General features: G+C 41.4%; 1 protein-coding gene across 27 annotated transcripts in view; it reads right to left on the bottom strand.

Moving 5' to 3' along the window:
* DMD (dystrophin) overlaps positions 1 to 18,460 on the bottom strand; it is a 1,239,454-nt gene that overhangs the window by 60,989 nt on the left and 1,160,005 nt on the right. For all 27 annotated transcript variants that reach the window (XM_066990426.1, XM_066990448.1, XM_066990428.1 and 24 more), the window contains 2 exons: positions 7,655 to 7,729; positions 2,255 to 2,456 (listed from right to left, as the gene is read on the bottom strand). In XM_066990426.1, the coding sequence (XP_066846527.1) occupies positions 2,255 to 2,456; positions 7,655 to 7,729 (277 nt within the window). The remainder of the gene's footprint in view (positions 1 to 2,254; positions 2,457 to 7,654; positions 7,730 to 18,460) is intronic.

Here is an 18,460-nt window from a genome sequence, read left to right as displayed (position 1 = left end):
GTACTGTTCAGCCAACATGCATGTTTTCTTTTTAGTCCTACAAAAGCATCATAAGAGTCAACTGTACTCCTTTACCTATGTATCTTCCCTGCAACACCTACAAAACGTGCAGGCAGAAACTGGTGGACAAGGCAGAAGTCAGAATTTGCAGCCTTTAAAAAAAATTAAATAAATATTGTGTTTTTCACCATGAACACGCATTTGTTGCTTACCTATGCTTTCCCCTCTCCGCTCTTTTTACTCCCCTCCTTCAAACCTTTTCCAAATTAATTATCATCTGTGCCCTGAGAAACTCCTGCTGATGAATACCAGGCTCATGCAAATTATACAGGAGAAGAATGTAGAATGATTATTTCCCTGCAAGGCATATTAAATTGGAACCTGCACGAACCATGAGTTGTTCAGTTCACTCTACTCTCCTCCCAAGTCAAATCAGTAATTTACCATGCTACTGCAAATGAGCATGAGTGACTGATCAATTAAAACAAATCTGAAACGTGCTGGATTTGCAGAGCTGTGCCCATAATTAGATCAGTCATTGACTGTGAATTTGATTAGTATCTTTACAAATGACAGTTTTCAATTATAAGAAAAGTAAAGATTCACTACATTGAATTAACGTCTCCAGTACTACTATGCACTTCAGTTGATCTCTTCCTATTAAGTTTACAATGAAAACTAAACACTTGTAACCCCAAGGTCACCTCTCTACCAGCATAATTCAAACTTGACTTTCAGCAAAACAGCTAGGAGCTTTCCTCACACATAAAACAACTCTGTGTTTCATCGAGTCCTGCAATATACAATTCCCTAGCATACCTAGGGAATTGCCTGGAGGCAGCCAATTATAATTTCTAATGCTGTACTTTCAGCAGAGTGCTACATAACAAAAGCTAGACTGGACACAGCAAATCTAAACCGGATGGTCCAGCTTAGGAGCAGCCTGGGGAATTACTTCTATTTCCCTCTCTGCCACTAGCGTGGCTGATCTGGATTAACATCTCTAGTGCATCTTTTTTGTTTTTCACCAACTTCATATATATGTTACTCGTATTAGATGATAATTCAAAACTGGATCAGAGTTCAGTGAAAGCCAAAGCAGATTAAAGAAAAAAAACCCTGACAGTTAAATGAATACAGCCCCATTCCCTCCTACCAGTACACTACACAAAAATATAATGTAATGTGGGTAATCCACTTCACAGGATTGTACAGCTGCTGCAGATGATGTTATAAGCAACTGTCTTATCAGACGTGATGCTGCAGGAAGAGATTGTATACACATCTGTACTTTTTTGTGTGCAGGTGATCACTGAAGCTTCAGTGCTGTGATAAAGGGTGGATGGAAGAATGATGTTATGGCACTACAGTTCAAAATGTCAGTGGCAACACAGCAATTGTTTCATGTCTTTCCATTTCTATACATGAATGTTTATTCTGCCACAGTAATGAGCATGTCCGGCTGAAGGTAGCTGATAAGAACACGAAAAAAACAACAAATAAAGACTTCCACTGACATCTTTTTTTCACTAAATTCACCAAATACAAGAATCATGGCTTAGTCTAAAACTGACTTACAAAATGTGCTTTGGAATTTGTCTGTGCATTCTGAGCAACATCACTAACTCATTGAATGGAACGCCATTATAATTTTATTTAGGTAAATTTACTCTCTTGTATTTATAGTTATAGGTACCCTTTTTCAAATTAAATTTTAGATGAAGCATTTCTCAAATCTCCTGACTGCGAAGGGTTCTAAACACATCAGAGTATAGATGAGTCTCTTTCAGCTTTGAGCAAGGATTACAGATTGAAAGCTACAGAAAATGAACAGCTCTGTAAAGGTTTAGCACACAAAAATACTGACACATGCAAGAGTCTATGTGATGGTGTTCATGTGTTGCTCTTTAATTTCTTTATCTAAAGAAATTTTAAAAGCCGGGCAAAGCCTTGACCAAGAGAGGAGGTGCAGTCCTGGAATTGCTCTGAACACAGCAGTGTGCTCTCTTTTCCAGCTCTCTCATTGCTTAGCTTAATAAATCTAGTATTGCATGCCTAACCAAGGGCTGTATCGATTCAACTAAATGCAGCCATTAAATCATTAGGTTTCTTAAACTTTCACTCCAACTGCTGTTTTTCCAGCTTCAAGCCATTCATTTTACAATGAGGCAGCCAGCTCATTACCCTTTCCCCCTTCCCCTTGTGGTGCTAGCAAAGCTTTTCAGTGTGCTACGTTTACAGCACCCATACATACGTGTCATAGACATTCAGCAGCCAGTTGAGGCACATGTCCACGCAGAGAGGAACATTGACCAAGTTGTTGTGCTCCTGTTCCAGTCGATCATAAATAGTAGTCAAGCAGTTAATGATCTGTAGAATATCCATCGGCTGGTCATTTTGCTTGAGGTTGTGCTGGTCCAAGGCATCGCATGCAGCAGACAGACTCAGGAGATCCACTGTTAAAACAAAACAACGCAATAAAGATTGCAGAGAAACAGCAGTTGTACTACCTGTACCCAAAAGATAAATTTAGGTACAAGAATTTGCTTGGCTTACATGCCTGGCCAAAGGACATTTTATATCCTCTGCAAGTCAGGTGCAAGACTGGTTCCAAGAGTCCTACAGGTGCACTGTTTATTCAGCTGTGGTCTTAAACAGCAACGTTTATAAAATGAAAACTCATTTTTAGCTGTAAAGTACCTACTATGCTATTGGATTGTATGGAAATATTACGTAAATTACTGTGTAAGAAAAAACTCCATATTCCATGTTTTATGTTCCTACAGATAGGCTAATATTTGACTACTGCATTCACTGGATGTGCTCTAAACATGGTATGTGTCATCAGCTTTCATGAGACGTGACACTCAATTCCTACAGAAGTCAAACAATCTTCACTGAACCAAATTCCACAAGGAATAAGCAAATGAATCACAGCTGAGGCAGGGTTAACTTCTCTGCTACTTTTTCTCTGGCGAGAACATGGAAAAGAAGATTCCAGACCTGTTCCAGTACTTACTAATAGAATTTATAGATTTTTAATTCTGATGAGCATTTACATTTAGAAGTATCTCTATGACATTACAGAGTGAGACAAATTTAAAACTTATCAATCAACATACAACAGAGATTTCTGCCACAGACATTTAAAATCTTGATTTTCATTCAAATTTAAGCCAACTGTATTTTGAAATTTGGATGCCCATAGCAAAATAGAATTTCCCATCAGCTCTTAAAATTATTCTTACTTTCTGAAAAATAACATCAACAGCAGTATCATATTTTGAGGGACACCAAATCAGAGAGTTATGAGATGCTGGTGTACAATGCAAAACAGGAATCAAAACAAATCAGAAAAAATAGACTATCTGGGGCATCAGATCTTCTTGCTGCCATATGAAAACCTTTGTAAATCCTTGAAAGGAATTTCCAGAGGGCGAGAAAATGTGAGATAAAAGTCTAGATGCTGTTAAGCCCTCTCATACCATGGTTAGTTACAAAGTGCAGCATAATTCAGCATGACTTGGGGTTGTGGATTTTTGGCCTAAAGTGAACTGCCTGAAACCATTCTGGAAACTTGTTACAGAACTGGGAAATAAACTGACCCAATTGCAAGACCAGTTTTTCTGTCATTGGAATAAAAATATGTTTTATTGAGTCCTGGTAAGCAACACCTCTTGGTAATGTCAAAAAAATAAAAATAAAAATAAATGGTCTAAATGCAGAACCCCATATAAGATTTATTTTATTTTTTTAGAACTTCATTTGGTTTAGGGGCACATTTGCCAAATTCACACTTGAGTATCCCAGAATACAACCACGAATGAAACTGACCCTGATGAAAAATACTTCAGCTGCACACAGGGCTGCTTGATAATACTGCACTGACAGTATGCTGGGATTTTATAACTGCCAAAAGAATTTCGGGAGTATAAATATCACTGGAAATCAGTGGAGACTTCTGCTGCTAAATCCCTTAGGCACTTCTGAAAATTTCATCCTGTGTGCCTGACATACCCAGTGCTAGAGTGAAGAAGGAAAGCCCTGAATTCTATCCCTAGTATTACACCAAGAGATTGAACTTGAGTTGGTCTGTTTTGCACTGGGCTTTATTAGGAATTTACTTTTTCACATTATCATGTGGATATTTACTAAAAGAAAATATTTTGCAACATCATGTTTAACTTACTAGCATATAAAATATAGCTATTCTAAGGTCAGTGTTACAATCCTGCAAAAGCATATTTATCAGACCCATTCCTAAGAGTCATAGCAAGTTATTCTTCTTATAGTAATTTATTAGCCAAATTGGAAATACAGCAATGCTTTCACAACACCTTTAATGCAGAGCTTTAGGCTGAACTCTCAGTTCCTTTGAGACTATGAATCAACAGTAATTAAATGAACCCCTCAGGCACCTGGGTGGCAGCTTAATTATACATGCAGAAACTGCTAAACATGGGTCATTCCACTTTGTGAAAGCTTTTCCTGCTAATAAGCAGCAACTTCTGAAAAGCCCTTCACCCTGCTCTTCATCAGACGCCTGTCCTATCTTGAAGGTAATGATGCATGTCCATCTTAAAACGAGCAAGAAGTGTTTGCCACCAAGCTCTGCTTTAGGGGACATCTTTTCATGGGAAGAAGATTTGTTCTGGCCTTCACCAGAGTAAGTTTCTCTTGGCATTTCCCCACCACATTTAAAGTAACGTGTTGTGGGCCTCTCCAGAATTAGGAATTGTGTATTTCTTTCCTGAAAGCAAATATGGCAGTCCCACGAATGACAGCCTTTCAAAAGCCAAGTCCAAACACACATTGAAGAGTTGCATATTCATGGACATTCAGTGATTTGCACGGCTTTAATTACAATAAACCATACCACTTTATGCTTTGTATGTTTTTCAGGTTGACACTCCTCTGTTCTTTTCTATTTAAAATTCTAAAACTGACTACAAAATTTGTGTGAACTGTAGCTCCTAGCTTATTTTGAAATCCAAGTCATGTATATAAAAATTTACTTGTCCTCTAAGGCAAGAGAATAAGCTTAAGAATGTCTATAACTAGGCCAACCTGTGGACAGAATACAGGAAAAGTATGAAAGATGACCTTGAATGACTAACCAGCTGAAGGCCAGAAGAGACAATTTAACAGGCAGAATGTATGCTATGGAGGTCATATACTGAACCTAGGCAAAACTCAACATATGGCTGGTGATAAAAAGTGTTAATGGTGTTCCCAGGATGCAAAATGACCTCCTCTGTAACCTCATGCAGTTGGCTGATACATTAAAAAATATATATTTAATCTAGCCTGTATATATATATATATATATATAAATATAAAGGAAGTTCTTGAATATTTTCTTTTGCGGCATCTCCAAGAAAAGTTTGGGAACACATCACATTTTATTGACTTTACAATGTTCAGATGTGGTTTGCACTTAAAGATCAGATCTTTTAAAAGTAGCAAAGCAAGAAAGTCAACATGCTTTGATGTGATTATCAAAGGAAATCACACATTTAAAAAAAACGGTGTAATAGTTACACCTGGCATGCCCACAATAATTTCACAGGCTGGGACAATAGAGACACACACTAGATTCTCCTAAAGTTACACAATACACAAACATTTATTTGTTAAGGATTACAATTTCCTATTATCCTTCAGGTTTAAAGCCCTAGCATCTTAATGTTCATTGGGCTGATTTACAAACTGAAAAGAAGTTATTTTTGAACAAAAATCTAAGTATAGTTCATGTTTAAAAGTGTTTCTATTCTCGCCACTGAGATAGGCTGCACTTCCACATCTACGGACTACTATTGTGTTCCCATCTTCAGAATCTGAAAACACTCCTCAGAAGGTAACATTGTTCTGCTTTTTACACAGTTTGCAGAAGAGAATACATATACGTATAGCTTTTACACTCCTGCAATTTTAAAACCGAAATAAAAACTGAGAGCTGAAAGCAGCACCTACTGCAGGAAAAATTCAAGGATTTGGGGCTACGTGTAGAATCCCAACACTGTGCTCTATTTCTACCAGTGCCAAATTGCAGAAAAAGAATTTTGTAAATAGTTTTTTTATCTAATTAAACTGAGTTCACAAGTGACACTTAAATCACAGAATACACAAACACAAGGATGGTGTCTCCAAGCAAAAATATTTGCAAGAACAAAGACTGTTAACCAAATTCCTTAAATACTTCTCCTTAGATACAAGTGTGAAGAATGTGCTAAAGTATTCAGTGTAAGCGCCACTGCATGTTTCTGAAAACATCCATTCTCAGAAAATCTACCTAAGTATAACCTTGAAAGATGAACAGACTTCAGTGCATAATTACAATTCCCCACTGGAAAGCCCAAGATGAGTGGAGAATTATTCAGTGGCAGAATCAAGGTAATTACAGATAAAACAGGATGCAAAGTTTTGTACTTTCAACCACAGAAGCTTGTCAGTTACACAAAAATTTTAGTTCATTACTTCAGTGCTGCACTGATTACGAATACTTTTCACTGCATATCATTCCAGTTTCTTTACATTGCCTTTTCATAATGACAGTCACAAAAACATGTTTGTATTTCTTATCATCAGCTGTCAAAATTCAATCTTTGTTACTACATTCATGCTGAACTTTTTCATTGTGTTACAAGAATTTTCACCTAGTGTTTAATTTTTTTTCTTTTATTTCATTTTTTATAAATCCAGAGATCAAGTCTGTTCATTAGTGGAATTCACCCATCCTTATAAGCCTAAAAGTAAACATGCTCAAAAAAAACTGAGGTTTGACACAGTTCCAGAAAGCATGTGAGCACAAATCTAAACTTGAGATAAATCAACAGTTGAGACACTGCAACTGTGTCAGAAATTTAACCCTGTAATTAAACACTGAATGGCGAACATTAAAATATTTAAATAACCCTCCAAATTGTACCGCTTAATAAACTGTTTGCTTTGGTAACTTATTGGCCTACCAAGAAAATTATGAGCAAATGATTTAGCTATCAGGTTACAACAAGCTGAAGCGGACATGTAAATGAAGTGACAGGCAGGAAACCATACACCAGCTGTGAGAACTGCCATGTCAGACCGTGCTCATCGCTACTGTAGGAGTGACTAGGGACTTCTGAACATAGCCCAAAGCTGGGGTGAAATGAAGCTAAATGCTTATTGTGATGATCTCATTTAAACGCAGCAACCCCCCAGGGTTCAGGAGTCAACCTAACACAATATTAGCTATTCCAGCTCTGGCACAGTTTGGCATCCGAGCTCTCACTGTTCTTATTACAGGACAATCCTGCTTGCATGTTGTTGAGCTGCAAAACTGTGGCTGGCATTTGATGTGGCTTCAGTAATGCACATAGAGAAAAGAGCTGGCCAAAGAGTGTGAAGATGAGAAATATGCAGGGAATGTTCATTTTGTTCCTGATCCGCTGTTTTGTCTCATAACCAAGAGACCTGTCGGCTGCCCAGCACTTCTGACTTGTCAGGAAGGTGCAAAGCCGTGGCAGCAGGAGGTCCCTCAGATGAGAGGCTTGCATGCACCCAGCAGCATTTTGGGGGTGGAGGGGGTGCTTTTCTACTTCTGAAACTGCAAATCAGCTCATGGCTTGGTAATAAAGTCTTCCTGGCAGCCCACACCACAGGGGCAAGTACTTACAGCAGAGGGCTTTCTGCAGCCTGCGGAGCTTCATGGCAGTTCTGTATGCCGAGAACCTGACGTTGTTCAGGTCCGCTGTTGGGGGAAAACACCAGAAAAAAAGATTAGCTTTACACCTTAGAAATAACCAGACTCAAGATGACTCTGTTCAGTTGAACTCAAACATTACGATCAGTGATTCAAAGGACAGAGGGAAAAATGGTGTGTTAGAAACCATACTTCACTGAGCAAAAGCACTCAAACCTTGGCAATCAATCATTCAAAAGAAAACCAATAAGTCCTAAAGCGTTACTTCCTTTCTTTCAAAGGTTCTGAACCTAAGAGCACTTGAAAGGACACCACCACCCACTGCAGCAGCGTTGCCTGAAAACACCGCAGCCTTTCAGAGGGTCGGCACTGTAAGGGAGATAAGGATTTGGATCTCCTCCCTCCCTGCCTGAGGTGCCCAGCCAGGTTGCTTGCCGGCAGCCAGATGCACAGAGCTTCTGGGCAACGCAGGCAACTCCCAGCTACTGCTGAGACTCTGAAAAATAATGCCTCTTTTGTGCTCCCCCACCTGAGCAGACAGCAGCGTGCCCTGCGAGGTGCAGGGTGCCGGCAGGGAGCCAGCCGAGCCTCCAGAGCACCTTGGAAACTGCGGGGAGCCCAGAGGCCACGGGAGCAGGGCAAGGAACGGGAGCGGCCTCGGGCCAGTTTCACTGCAGCCTTCTCGTGCGGCTCACCAAACCAGATCACCTGCAGGAGTCCCGGCTGTGGAGGGAACAGTTTAGCCACGGGTTGTCGGGACACTGCAGAGACAAGGTGGCCACATCCCCAGCCAGCAGCACGCTGAGCAGATAACCAACCCGCTCGGCACGGGGGAGGCTCGGTCAGGGCTACGCGAGCATAGCTCAGCACTGCCTCGTGGCTACCTCCCCGGCAGGACACGGCCCCGCTTGGCAGTTTAAGAAGCAGGCTGTAGAAAGAACTGGAAACAAAGGAGGGGTTTCAAGCAAAACTTGTCTTGGACTTCATATGACCAGGCAACTGGATTTGCACCTTTGTCTTCTGCCTGCCTCTGCGAAACTAGACTGAAGATGATGTGCTTGCTCTGATCCTGACCCTGGCTTTGCTGAGAGCGGCCTTGGGCAAACCTGTTTATTTACAAGAAGAATAAAGATAGATTTACTGGGAGTGAGGTCAAAGCTACCGTGGCTGAGCTCCTGCCGGTGTATCAGCCAGCTCATTTACAGGCAGGCTGGCACACCAGCACCACGCTGCAGGTACACCACTGCTTGTGTTACTCAGAAGCAAACCCAAGGCACAGAAGCGAGCGCGACATCCTGGCAAAGGGCTTCTGAACGTTTATGGGAGCAGACCGACACACACCTAAACTGTGCACAGGGGCAAGCTGCTAACTTCAGCAAAGAGAAGAGGGGCTGGCTGCTCTTCCCAGGGGCAACTAAATGAGCAGATGCCGTTTCCCAAAGGGCACCGCCAACCCCCTCACAGGGATGCTGCGGGAATCAGGCTGCGGCTGGGGCACCCTCCTCGCCGCCCCAGTCCCACAAAAACCCACGGGGCACTGCCACCCCCGGGCACCTCCTTGCTCTGGGCTGCGTGCTGGCACCTTGCAGTGGCTTTGCTCATGCCGACACGGGCTCTGCTGGCTCCTGTACCCAGCAATGCTGCTGGTTATGTTTAGTTTAATACTAACAGTGAAACCTGCCAAGCCTAAGGGGTTAAGGATGGGATGGCGTTTTGAAAATGTTAACGCCTCTGTAAATACAAAAAGAACGTGAAAAAAAACATGATATTGGCTCCCAGCAGAGGTCCATTTAGCCCAATCAATAAGCTGCCTCCCAGACTGGAGAGAGAGACTATTACTGAAAACAGGGCAAATACAGAATGGTTCCTTGCAGGAGGATGCACTGAGGTACTGTAAAGGTGTTCGTGATGTGGCAGCTTGGGTATAACTATCCAGGCATCGTTTACAATGCTGTACAGGTATAGGTAGCAGAGGGAATATCGTCTCAATTACATAAATTTTAATTAAGCTGTTCTGAATGAGTAATTTGAGGTCTGATAATTCAGTAGTTTTGAATACCTTAATAAAGCTGTGAACTGTTTCTAAAACACGTCTTGCAGCAGAAGGGAAACTTTCAGCTTTGTATATAATTTCTTTTTCTTTGCACAGCCGTATACACCTTTTTAATGGGCAGTTCTCTTGGGCATTGTTCCTGCCAGCCCGCTCTCTCACAATTATCCTGACAGGTCCACAAGCATTAATGTGGTGTGGAATAAAGCACACAATTTAAATAAAGCAACTTAATTTGTCTTCAGGAGAAATTAATAAAGCAGTCCCTTGCAAACACACTGTGGCTTCAGTTACATTTTGTACCTTGTTGTAAGACTACACTTGCATTCTGGAAAACAAACAAACAAAAAATATCCCAAGTAGTAGCAATTTTACTTGTTAAACGTAAGATCAGTCAAAATTAATTGGATTCGAGGCTTATATACACTACGTTATGGCTAGCATTTCACAACACGAAGAAGCTTTCCCTGAATTTTAAATGCATATTCTGAAAAAGCTTATCCATTTATTATTTACATTTTAAGAAGCAGTAGTAAATATATATACACATATTTGAGGCCTTAATCAGGGCAGAAAGTACAAATCATGAAAACACTTAATCTTCAAAGTGCTGTAGTTTACATCTCTTTTCCTGCACATGTGACATGCTGAATTTCTTATCAACCCCTCTGACACTGCTGCCAAGAAGCACATGCTGTAAATGACCAACAAGCTATGTCGAGAGCTAACTTCAGAGCCCTCATCTTAGGTTTTGGGAAAGCAGGAGCAACGTTAGCTCTTCGCTCTATATGCTGAGGCCGGGCAGCTGTAGCAGGCCTTTGCTCCCACCTTTTATCAGCATTAGCCCATGCCTTGTTTTTGTCAACTGCCCACCTCCCATCCTTATTATGCCACCACCACCACACTCCTAATGGATGGCTAGCTGACCAGGTGAAGGCAGCCATTTGCTATGTCACCGTCATTCCATGTCACATCTTTGCCTCAGATTTTAGTACTTTCATTTTATTTTATATTTGGGACTCCTTTAAATGCCTTTCCTGACCTCACTTTCAGCCAGGTTGTGTCTGTACCTTTCATCTGCCTCTTCTTCCATTTCAGCGAAAGTACCACATTCTAACCATTCTAAATCCAAAAAAAGGACAATAATAAGAGGTTTTATGGCTCCTGAAAGACAAGTGTAATAGCATTTTATAACTACAAGACAGGAATTTAAATTCTGACTTGGACTACGATGAGGGAAGACTGTTCCATGGAGAGGGCAACACAGCAAATGCCCACAGAATCACAGGATGGCTGAGGTTGGCAGGGACCCCTGGAGGCCACCTGCTCCAAGCCCTGCCCAAGCAGGGCCACCCAGAGCAGGCTGCCCAGGGCCGTGCCCAGGCGGCTTTTGGAGATCCCCAAGGAGGAGACCCCACAGCTCTCGGGGCAGCCTGTGCCAGGGCTCCTCACCGCACAGCACAGAAGTGCTGCCCGGTGCTCAGAGGGAGCCTCCTGGGCTCCAGTTTGTGCCCACTGCCTCTGGTCCTGGTGCTGGGCACCGCTGAAAAGAGCCTGGCTCCCTCTTCTTTGTACCATTCTTTCAAATATTTGCACACATTGGTACGAATCCCCCTAAGAGGAGAAACCAGCACCTAAGGATGAACCTCATGAAGTTCAACAACGCCAAGTGCAAGGTCCTGCATCTGGGCCGGGACAATCCCAAGCACAAACACAGGCTGGGCAACGAATGGATTGAGAGCAGCCCTGAGGAGAAGGACATCGGGGTGCTGGTTGACAAGAAACTCAACGTGAGCCATCAACGTGCGCTTGAAGCCCAGAAAATCAACCCTATCCTGGGCTGCATCAAAAGAAGTATGGCCAGCACACCAAGGGAGGTGATTCTCCCCCTCTGCTCTGCTCTCATGAGACCCACCTAGAGCACTGTGTCCAGCAGAAGGACGTGGACCTGTTATAGAATGAGCCCAGGGGAGAGCCACAGAGATTATTAATGGGCTGGAGCACCTCTCCTATGAAGACAGGCTGAGAGAGTTGGGGTTGTTCAGCATGGAGAAGAGAAGGCTCTGGGGAGACTTTAGAGCAGCCTTCTAGCACCTAAAAGGGGGCCTACAGGAAAGCATGAGAGGGACTCTTTGTCAGGGAGCGTAGGGATAGGGCAAGGAGTAATAGTTTTAAACTGTAAGAGTGCAGATTTAGATTAGATATTAGGAATATATTATTTGCTATGAGAGTGGTGAGGCACAGGAACAGGTTGCCTCGAGAAGCTGTGGACGTACCTTCCCTGGACGTGTTCAAGACCAGGACGGATGGGGCTTTGAGTTTTTTTAACCATGCTCCTACAAATCTGCTGGTGGTCCTCCCCCTGAGCTACTACTGTGAAGAATGCACTGCTCCACAGAGCAGCGAGGGGAAGCCCAGATCTGTTCTAATTGGGCCCCAAATGCTTCCCTTGCTGGTGCATGGCTCCATTTAAGTGACCTGTACAACATAAGACTGTCAGGTAATGAGGCTTGGTAACTCTGCTTGCTAACGTTAGTGGTAACGTCACTGGTAACAGCAATGGAGGAAAACTGGAGTAAGGCAGCATAAGGCACTGCTTGGCTGCAAGCCAGGCATTACTGCTGGGAATATGTGGAGGAGGGAGGAATGTGGCACAAGCAGCAACAAACTTCCAACAGTTTATAAAAACACTACTAGCTCATCCTTTCCTCTGTTTTTTTTTTTTCTTTTTTCTTTTTTTTTTTTTCCTTCCTGGGTTCCAGGGGAAATTATCTATTGCTTTCTTCACTCCCAAAAAGACAACTGAAAACTCAGGACCCACTAAGCGTTGATTCCACAGAACTTTTGCCACCTCTGAGCAGGTAGGAAAGCTAAGTACAGCAAGCATGCACTTCTCCATCCTTTCCTCCCACTCCTAGAAGGAGTGCACAGTCCCCTCATCCCAATGAGGCGAGTAGAGGTCTGAAAAGCCCTTGGAGTGTATGAGACTTTTGGGTTGTTTTGGCGATACTCCAACCCCAGCCCTAGTCCTCACTGCTCAGAAGGTAACTTCCATGCTTTGATCAGAAAACGTAGATGCTCAAGAGCATAATCTGCTTACGTTTTGTATTGGAAAAGGTCACCTGGCCCCTGGAAACGAACAGACTGAGGAAAATGTGGCAGCGCTGTATTTGTTGACAAGAGTATTTACACACAGGAGGAAAGAGGAAGAGTAGTTCTCCTGCCACTCAGCTACAAATGAGCTCTCTGTTCAAGGAGTAGAAATGCTTCCAGGGGAGAAGTTTCAGGATTATACTACAAAAGACCTGTAAGAAAGGGCAGGTGGTGATGCCTTAGCAGCAACAAGCAATTCCCACCAACACAGCAGGAAGATCTCACCATGATCTTTCTCAAGCTTCTACCACAGCCCTCTCTCTCACTGTCACTGTGAAAGAGTTCGAAATGCTAAGGTATAAATGAGCCTTGGAAATTTGGAAATCTCCTTTTGCAGCTTTCTTCTTTTCATTACAGACACGACACGCCCCTCCACTTCCTTCACAGCAACTAATGCGGTGAGGAGAAGGTTATCTAGAAGACTGATCTCCTCTGCGTCCATCAGGCGCCTACAGATTATTCAAGAAAAACTAATGCTCCTTACACATGCAGCTTTAATGAAAAGGACTCCAGTCTGTTGATAGGAAGAACTAAAATCAGAACTATTGCTGAAAGACAATCAGACAATTAAAGCCAATTAATCCCGTCTAATTAACCTCTCCTGCATAATTCTGCATGTTGAGAGTAATGTCAGAATGCGAGAGCTATGTTCTTCCTCAAAAGAGCTAAGACATAAACACATTTTTCAATGCTGCCTTTCTACGGTACTGTAGAAACAGCAGTAATTACATCTAGCAGGTCCTTATGACAGTGGCTAATCAGGTAAAAATCACTCATTTGAGAAGTAATGCATGATTTGCATCAAAAATTTGAACCGCCTGCTGGAGTGTCCCACTGACTACTGACACCGTATCAACAACTTAGATGTTGTAGACTTTTTTATTATTATTATTATCCCATGCTAAATTCTGTATTATACATTGCAATACCATTACTGTTTTTTAATAGCAAAACCAGATCCTCATATTCTTGACCCTTTATTGCATGAAATAAGGTGGCTTTTATGACTAAAAGCAATAAAAAAAATAAAGGGCAATAAGTTTGAAAAAACAGACCATTTTTAACAAGAGATGTAGTGTCCAGTGTGGAGGCACATTTGTTTCTTCAGCAGCATGCATCTATGACCCAGACGATCTGTTTTAGGTAATGTGTTATAACTGAACTGCTTTCCATGGCCATTCTTTAAAAGAATATTCACTGCGCATCTGCTCCAGCTGCTGTTAGTGCTAAATGACTGCAATGTTTCATTTGACAATGCCCTGTCCTCTAACACAGACTCATCTGGCTGAGCATTTAAAAGCTCTGGGACAGGCCAGACTCTCTCCTCCCAAAGGTAGTTGATAAAATGTGACTCACACACACAATGTAATCAGAAGGCATTTTAGAAGTCCTTTCTACCTGGAAACCACCTCGTCTTTTAGTTTAGAGAGGTCACTTGTTATATTATTGTGAATATTATTCTAATCACTTTTTAATTGACAAGGACAAAACACAGCCCATTTCATTTGCTTTTATGGACAGCATTTTTTACCACTGCCTGGATCCCATCAAACTGAAAAGAGCAGCTTGCATGCTTCAGGTGATAACTATCATCTCAAGAGCAATATTTGTCAAGTTAACAACTAGACCTCATAAGGTCAAATACTCACCTGGCCAGCCTCATCAAATCCTCATCTTCATTTAGTGAGATTTACATTTTTTGTGCGTGTTTTTTTCCCCGTTTTTTGTTTGGTTTGTTTGGCTTTTTTGTTTGTTTTTAAACTCTCACTTCTTTGCAAGCAAGAAGATATGAACCTACATCAATATATCTCAAAACCTGAACGCATTACACTACCATAGTATGACTTCTTCAAATAGCTGTTCATAAATATAGTGCTAGCAGAGGATAAGCTATTTGGGGAATCACATGTCACTGTTGACTCTGATAATGCCTACCTAACAGAGGTTAAAAACTGTTTACTGTACAATCCTGAACGGACCATAATTCCACCACCAGCCACTAAGCCTTCATATGTTTCATCAGACTAATAGCACCCTGACTTTTCAAGAAGTTTCATCTCACACCAATTCAATGCAGCTGCGATTCCCTGACCAGTTGATGAGTGCTGGATACCTTCCTGCTGCCCGAAACCCATATATAAATCTTCTAATGATGCCATACAGTGGCATATATCACCTCTGTAGGAACTGTAATTTAAAAATGCAAATGAGACAAATGCATAAAGGAAAGAAATTAATCAATAAACATTGCTTAATATCAGCTGAGTCCTAGCCATTGACTCTTTCATTATAACAATAATTAATGCGATCATCTACATTGCTTTGAGGATAAATAATGGTAAACAGTGATATTATATATGTAGACATATAGCTCAAGCACTGTCCACAAAGCGATACGGCGTGTTGTATTATAACCACTCTACCAAGTAGAACAGCCAACAGTGTCTCTGCAAATTAATTAATAAGTGGGAGGACTCGGGGCACCAAAGTGCTAATGACTGCATTTAGACCAAAACGTGGATGAACACCACAGCATGTGCCAGCATACCGATAACCTGATTAATTGACAAGGCCCTTGGGAATTTAGTTTCAGTATGGCATAGCTTTTATTCATCCTGGAAGTCTGAGACTAAGAAAGGACACCTGGGTTACCCCATTATGGGGCTGGGACATAGTCAGAGTTTACGGTCAGGTCAGCAACAACCTATATGCTAGCTGAGATGTAGTCTTAACAAAAAATCCTACAACAAATAAATAGCAAACAACTTCAAAACTATTAAGGAATGATCTCCATTTGCAAACCAAGAGGGTAATACTCTTGAGCAAAACGTTTCCATATGGCTAGCTGTTTTACAGCAGAACATTACTTTGCTCTCTCTCTAATTTCCTCCTTCAGTGCTAATAGACCTAAGGCTTAGTTTCCAAGGAACGCAAGGTCCTTGAAACACGATGGTCCCTACCACTGGTAGCTCATCAGCAAATTAAGGCTGCTCTGCCATAGCTACGTGTACTGACTGTTAGGTGTATGTCTGCATGGGATGTAGCCATACCCTTTAGAAAGACGATATACTCCAGGTCTGATGACTATCCAAGGGTGTTAGGATTGTTTGGGTTCTATTTTCCCAAATGAAAAATTTTATTACACCAATTACAGTTACCTTGACAATGACATCAGTGGAGAAGCAACATTTAAAAAAAAGCTTGCATATCCTTGGATTTCAGTAGAAATCACATGAATGATGTGTAAGATAGGCACATGTCTTATTAATACAAGCATGGAAATCAATTAGCTGAAAATGGATAAAATCTCAGAGAAAAGCAACAGATAGTGTAATAGTTTTGTAACAGAAATGTAGAATTTTTTATGGCATTAGAGGGGCCAAGAGTTTAACCTCTTCAGGCAGCATTTCAGAAGGACACATCAAAACGCAAACCAAAAAGGGCAATGACATTTATCTTCCTCGGTCATTCAGAGTTAGAAGCTCTGTGGTGCACCCAGCCAAAAGATCACCACAGCGGCTGCTGCCGAAACTCTGGTGGAGGCTCAGAAGTGCCTCTCAGCATTTTCTCACCTTGTGTTAAGCCGATGAGACTTTTCTTCCATGCATGACATGGAGAACCGCCACCCCCACACCCCAAATTAAATGGAAAGCTGTCACCAGCTGCAGTGCACTGGAGTCTGCAAGGGTGTGGGTGTATTTTTTTTAACCCTCTTGTCCTACCTTGGGAAATTAGGAGAAACAGATGCCTCCTGACTGCATCCTGCTATTGCAATTACTGTTTACAGAGACTCAGGAAACTCATCCTGTCATCCCATGGGAAGACTGGAGGAGGGGGACACTAACAGTACAGCACGACAGACCAAGTTCTCCTGGACCACCACTGCTAAGGTTAGAGACATTATCAGCTTAAAGGCAAAACGCTGTCATTCTGAGCTAAGCTGTTTGCAATTAAATGTTCACACTCAGAAGACAAACTGAAAAAAAATAAAATGTAAGCAATCCCAAACTACTTTGATTCCTGCTCTCCTGGTCTCAAAGGTCCTTGGATTCTTTGGGACAATAAAATAATGCAAATTCTCATTTCAGTGATACCCTGGAGCCATCATGAAGGATGAGAAAATTTGTAAGGGGGCTGTAAAAGCACAGTGTAAAAAAGCAGATCTGCTGCAGGGCAACTGCTCTTGGAAAGAAAAGCTGCCAGAGCAGTTCTGGGTACTTTGAAGACTTTCAGAGGAAAGTTAGAAGAACAGGGGAGTGGTTCATAACGGTGTTACACAAACTGAGGGTGACTCTCGGCAGCCAAACCCCTGAGACTCACATGTCACTGATTTTTACTACCTCTCCATTTCAGCACTTGTTTTTTCACTATGTTCTTCATTTACATAGCTAGTCAATCTGTATCAACATCTGGTGGATAAATTAAATGATACAGCTCAGGTCATTGCTGCAATTACCTATTGCCACTTCGATTTGACCATTAAACAACAATTATGTCATTTAATATTGACGGCTCGTTATGTAACTTTAAGTACCCATAACTTTAAATGAAGAGTGAAAATTGCCCAACTTGAGTCAGCAATAGATGCTTCATTAAAACTGATAAAATTGCTATGTTGTTTAAATAATAAAGAAATGCAGTCCAGAGCAAGCACTTCAATCTGCTAAGAAGGAAAGGCTTCTGTTGAAAGAACAGCCAGGTAAAAATTTCCAGCACACAATACTAAATTTAAAATGGAACATTTTGTATTCATTAATAGTATTTTTATAAATGGCGCTGTTTCAGCAAATGAGTGTAAAAAGGGCAGGCTGTTTTACAATTTTTGCCTGCAATTTCTTTCTGCTTTTTCTGATGCAGTCCCTACTGGACACAGGATACAGGAGTTCTTGGACCAAGAACCTGATCGGGTACAGTAATGTTCCATGTAATGTAATGTATACAGCACGTTCCTACATTCTTTTATTAGTACCAAATAACGGCCCCACGTAATTTAGCTTCATTTTTACAAATACCCAAACTCTCAAAGACAGAAAGCTGAGGACAGTAAGTTTGAAACTTGGAATTATTCTATTTTAGCAAAATGTACTGTGGCAATTTGTAGATGTGTGAAGTGGATATGTGAAGAATAAAACTAACATTACTTCTTCTTTTGCAGAAAAGTCTATTTTGGCTCAAAGACATAGGCAAATGAGAAACGTTACCTTGTGCCCACTTGCATCTTCCTCATTCACTTAAAAAAATTAGGCTTTCAGTAAATAGTAAGAATTTAAATTAGACACAAGGATCTTCTAGCAAATTATGATGCACTGGCATCAATTAAAGCATGGCAAATTTACAGAAAGGCAACACATCAGTCAGTACCTGGGATGTACAGAGTGCTGTATCACATTGCTCAATTATTCCCTATGGGCAAAGTGTAGGAGTTGGAAAATGGAAATGAACACTTTTGACAGCATTGATGTGCTTGGTCTCTCTTTTTTGCATTTACCTAGATTGTAGAATTCACATTTTCTACCAGATTTTTAAATCGCATACATACTAAGTTCTTTACAAAGTTCTCCGTATGAATGAGAAGC

This window comes from Anser cygnoides, chromosome 1 (assembly GCF_040182565.1).
Source record: "Anser cygnoides isolate HZ-2024a breed goose chromosome 1, Taihu_goose_T2T_genome, whole genome shotgun sequence".
In the NCBI taxonomy this organism is placed as follows: Eukaryota; Metazoa; Chordata; class Aves; order Anseriformes; family Anatidae; genus Anser; species Anser cygnoides.
This window is presented reverse-complemented; position numbering and strand designations above follow the sequence as displayed.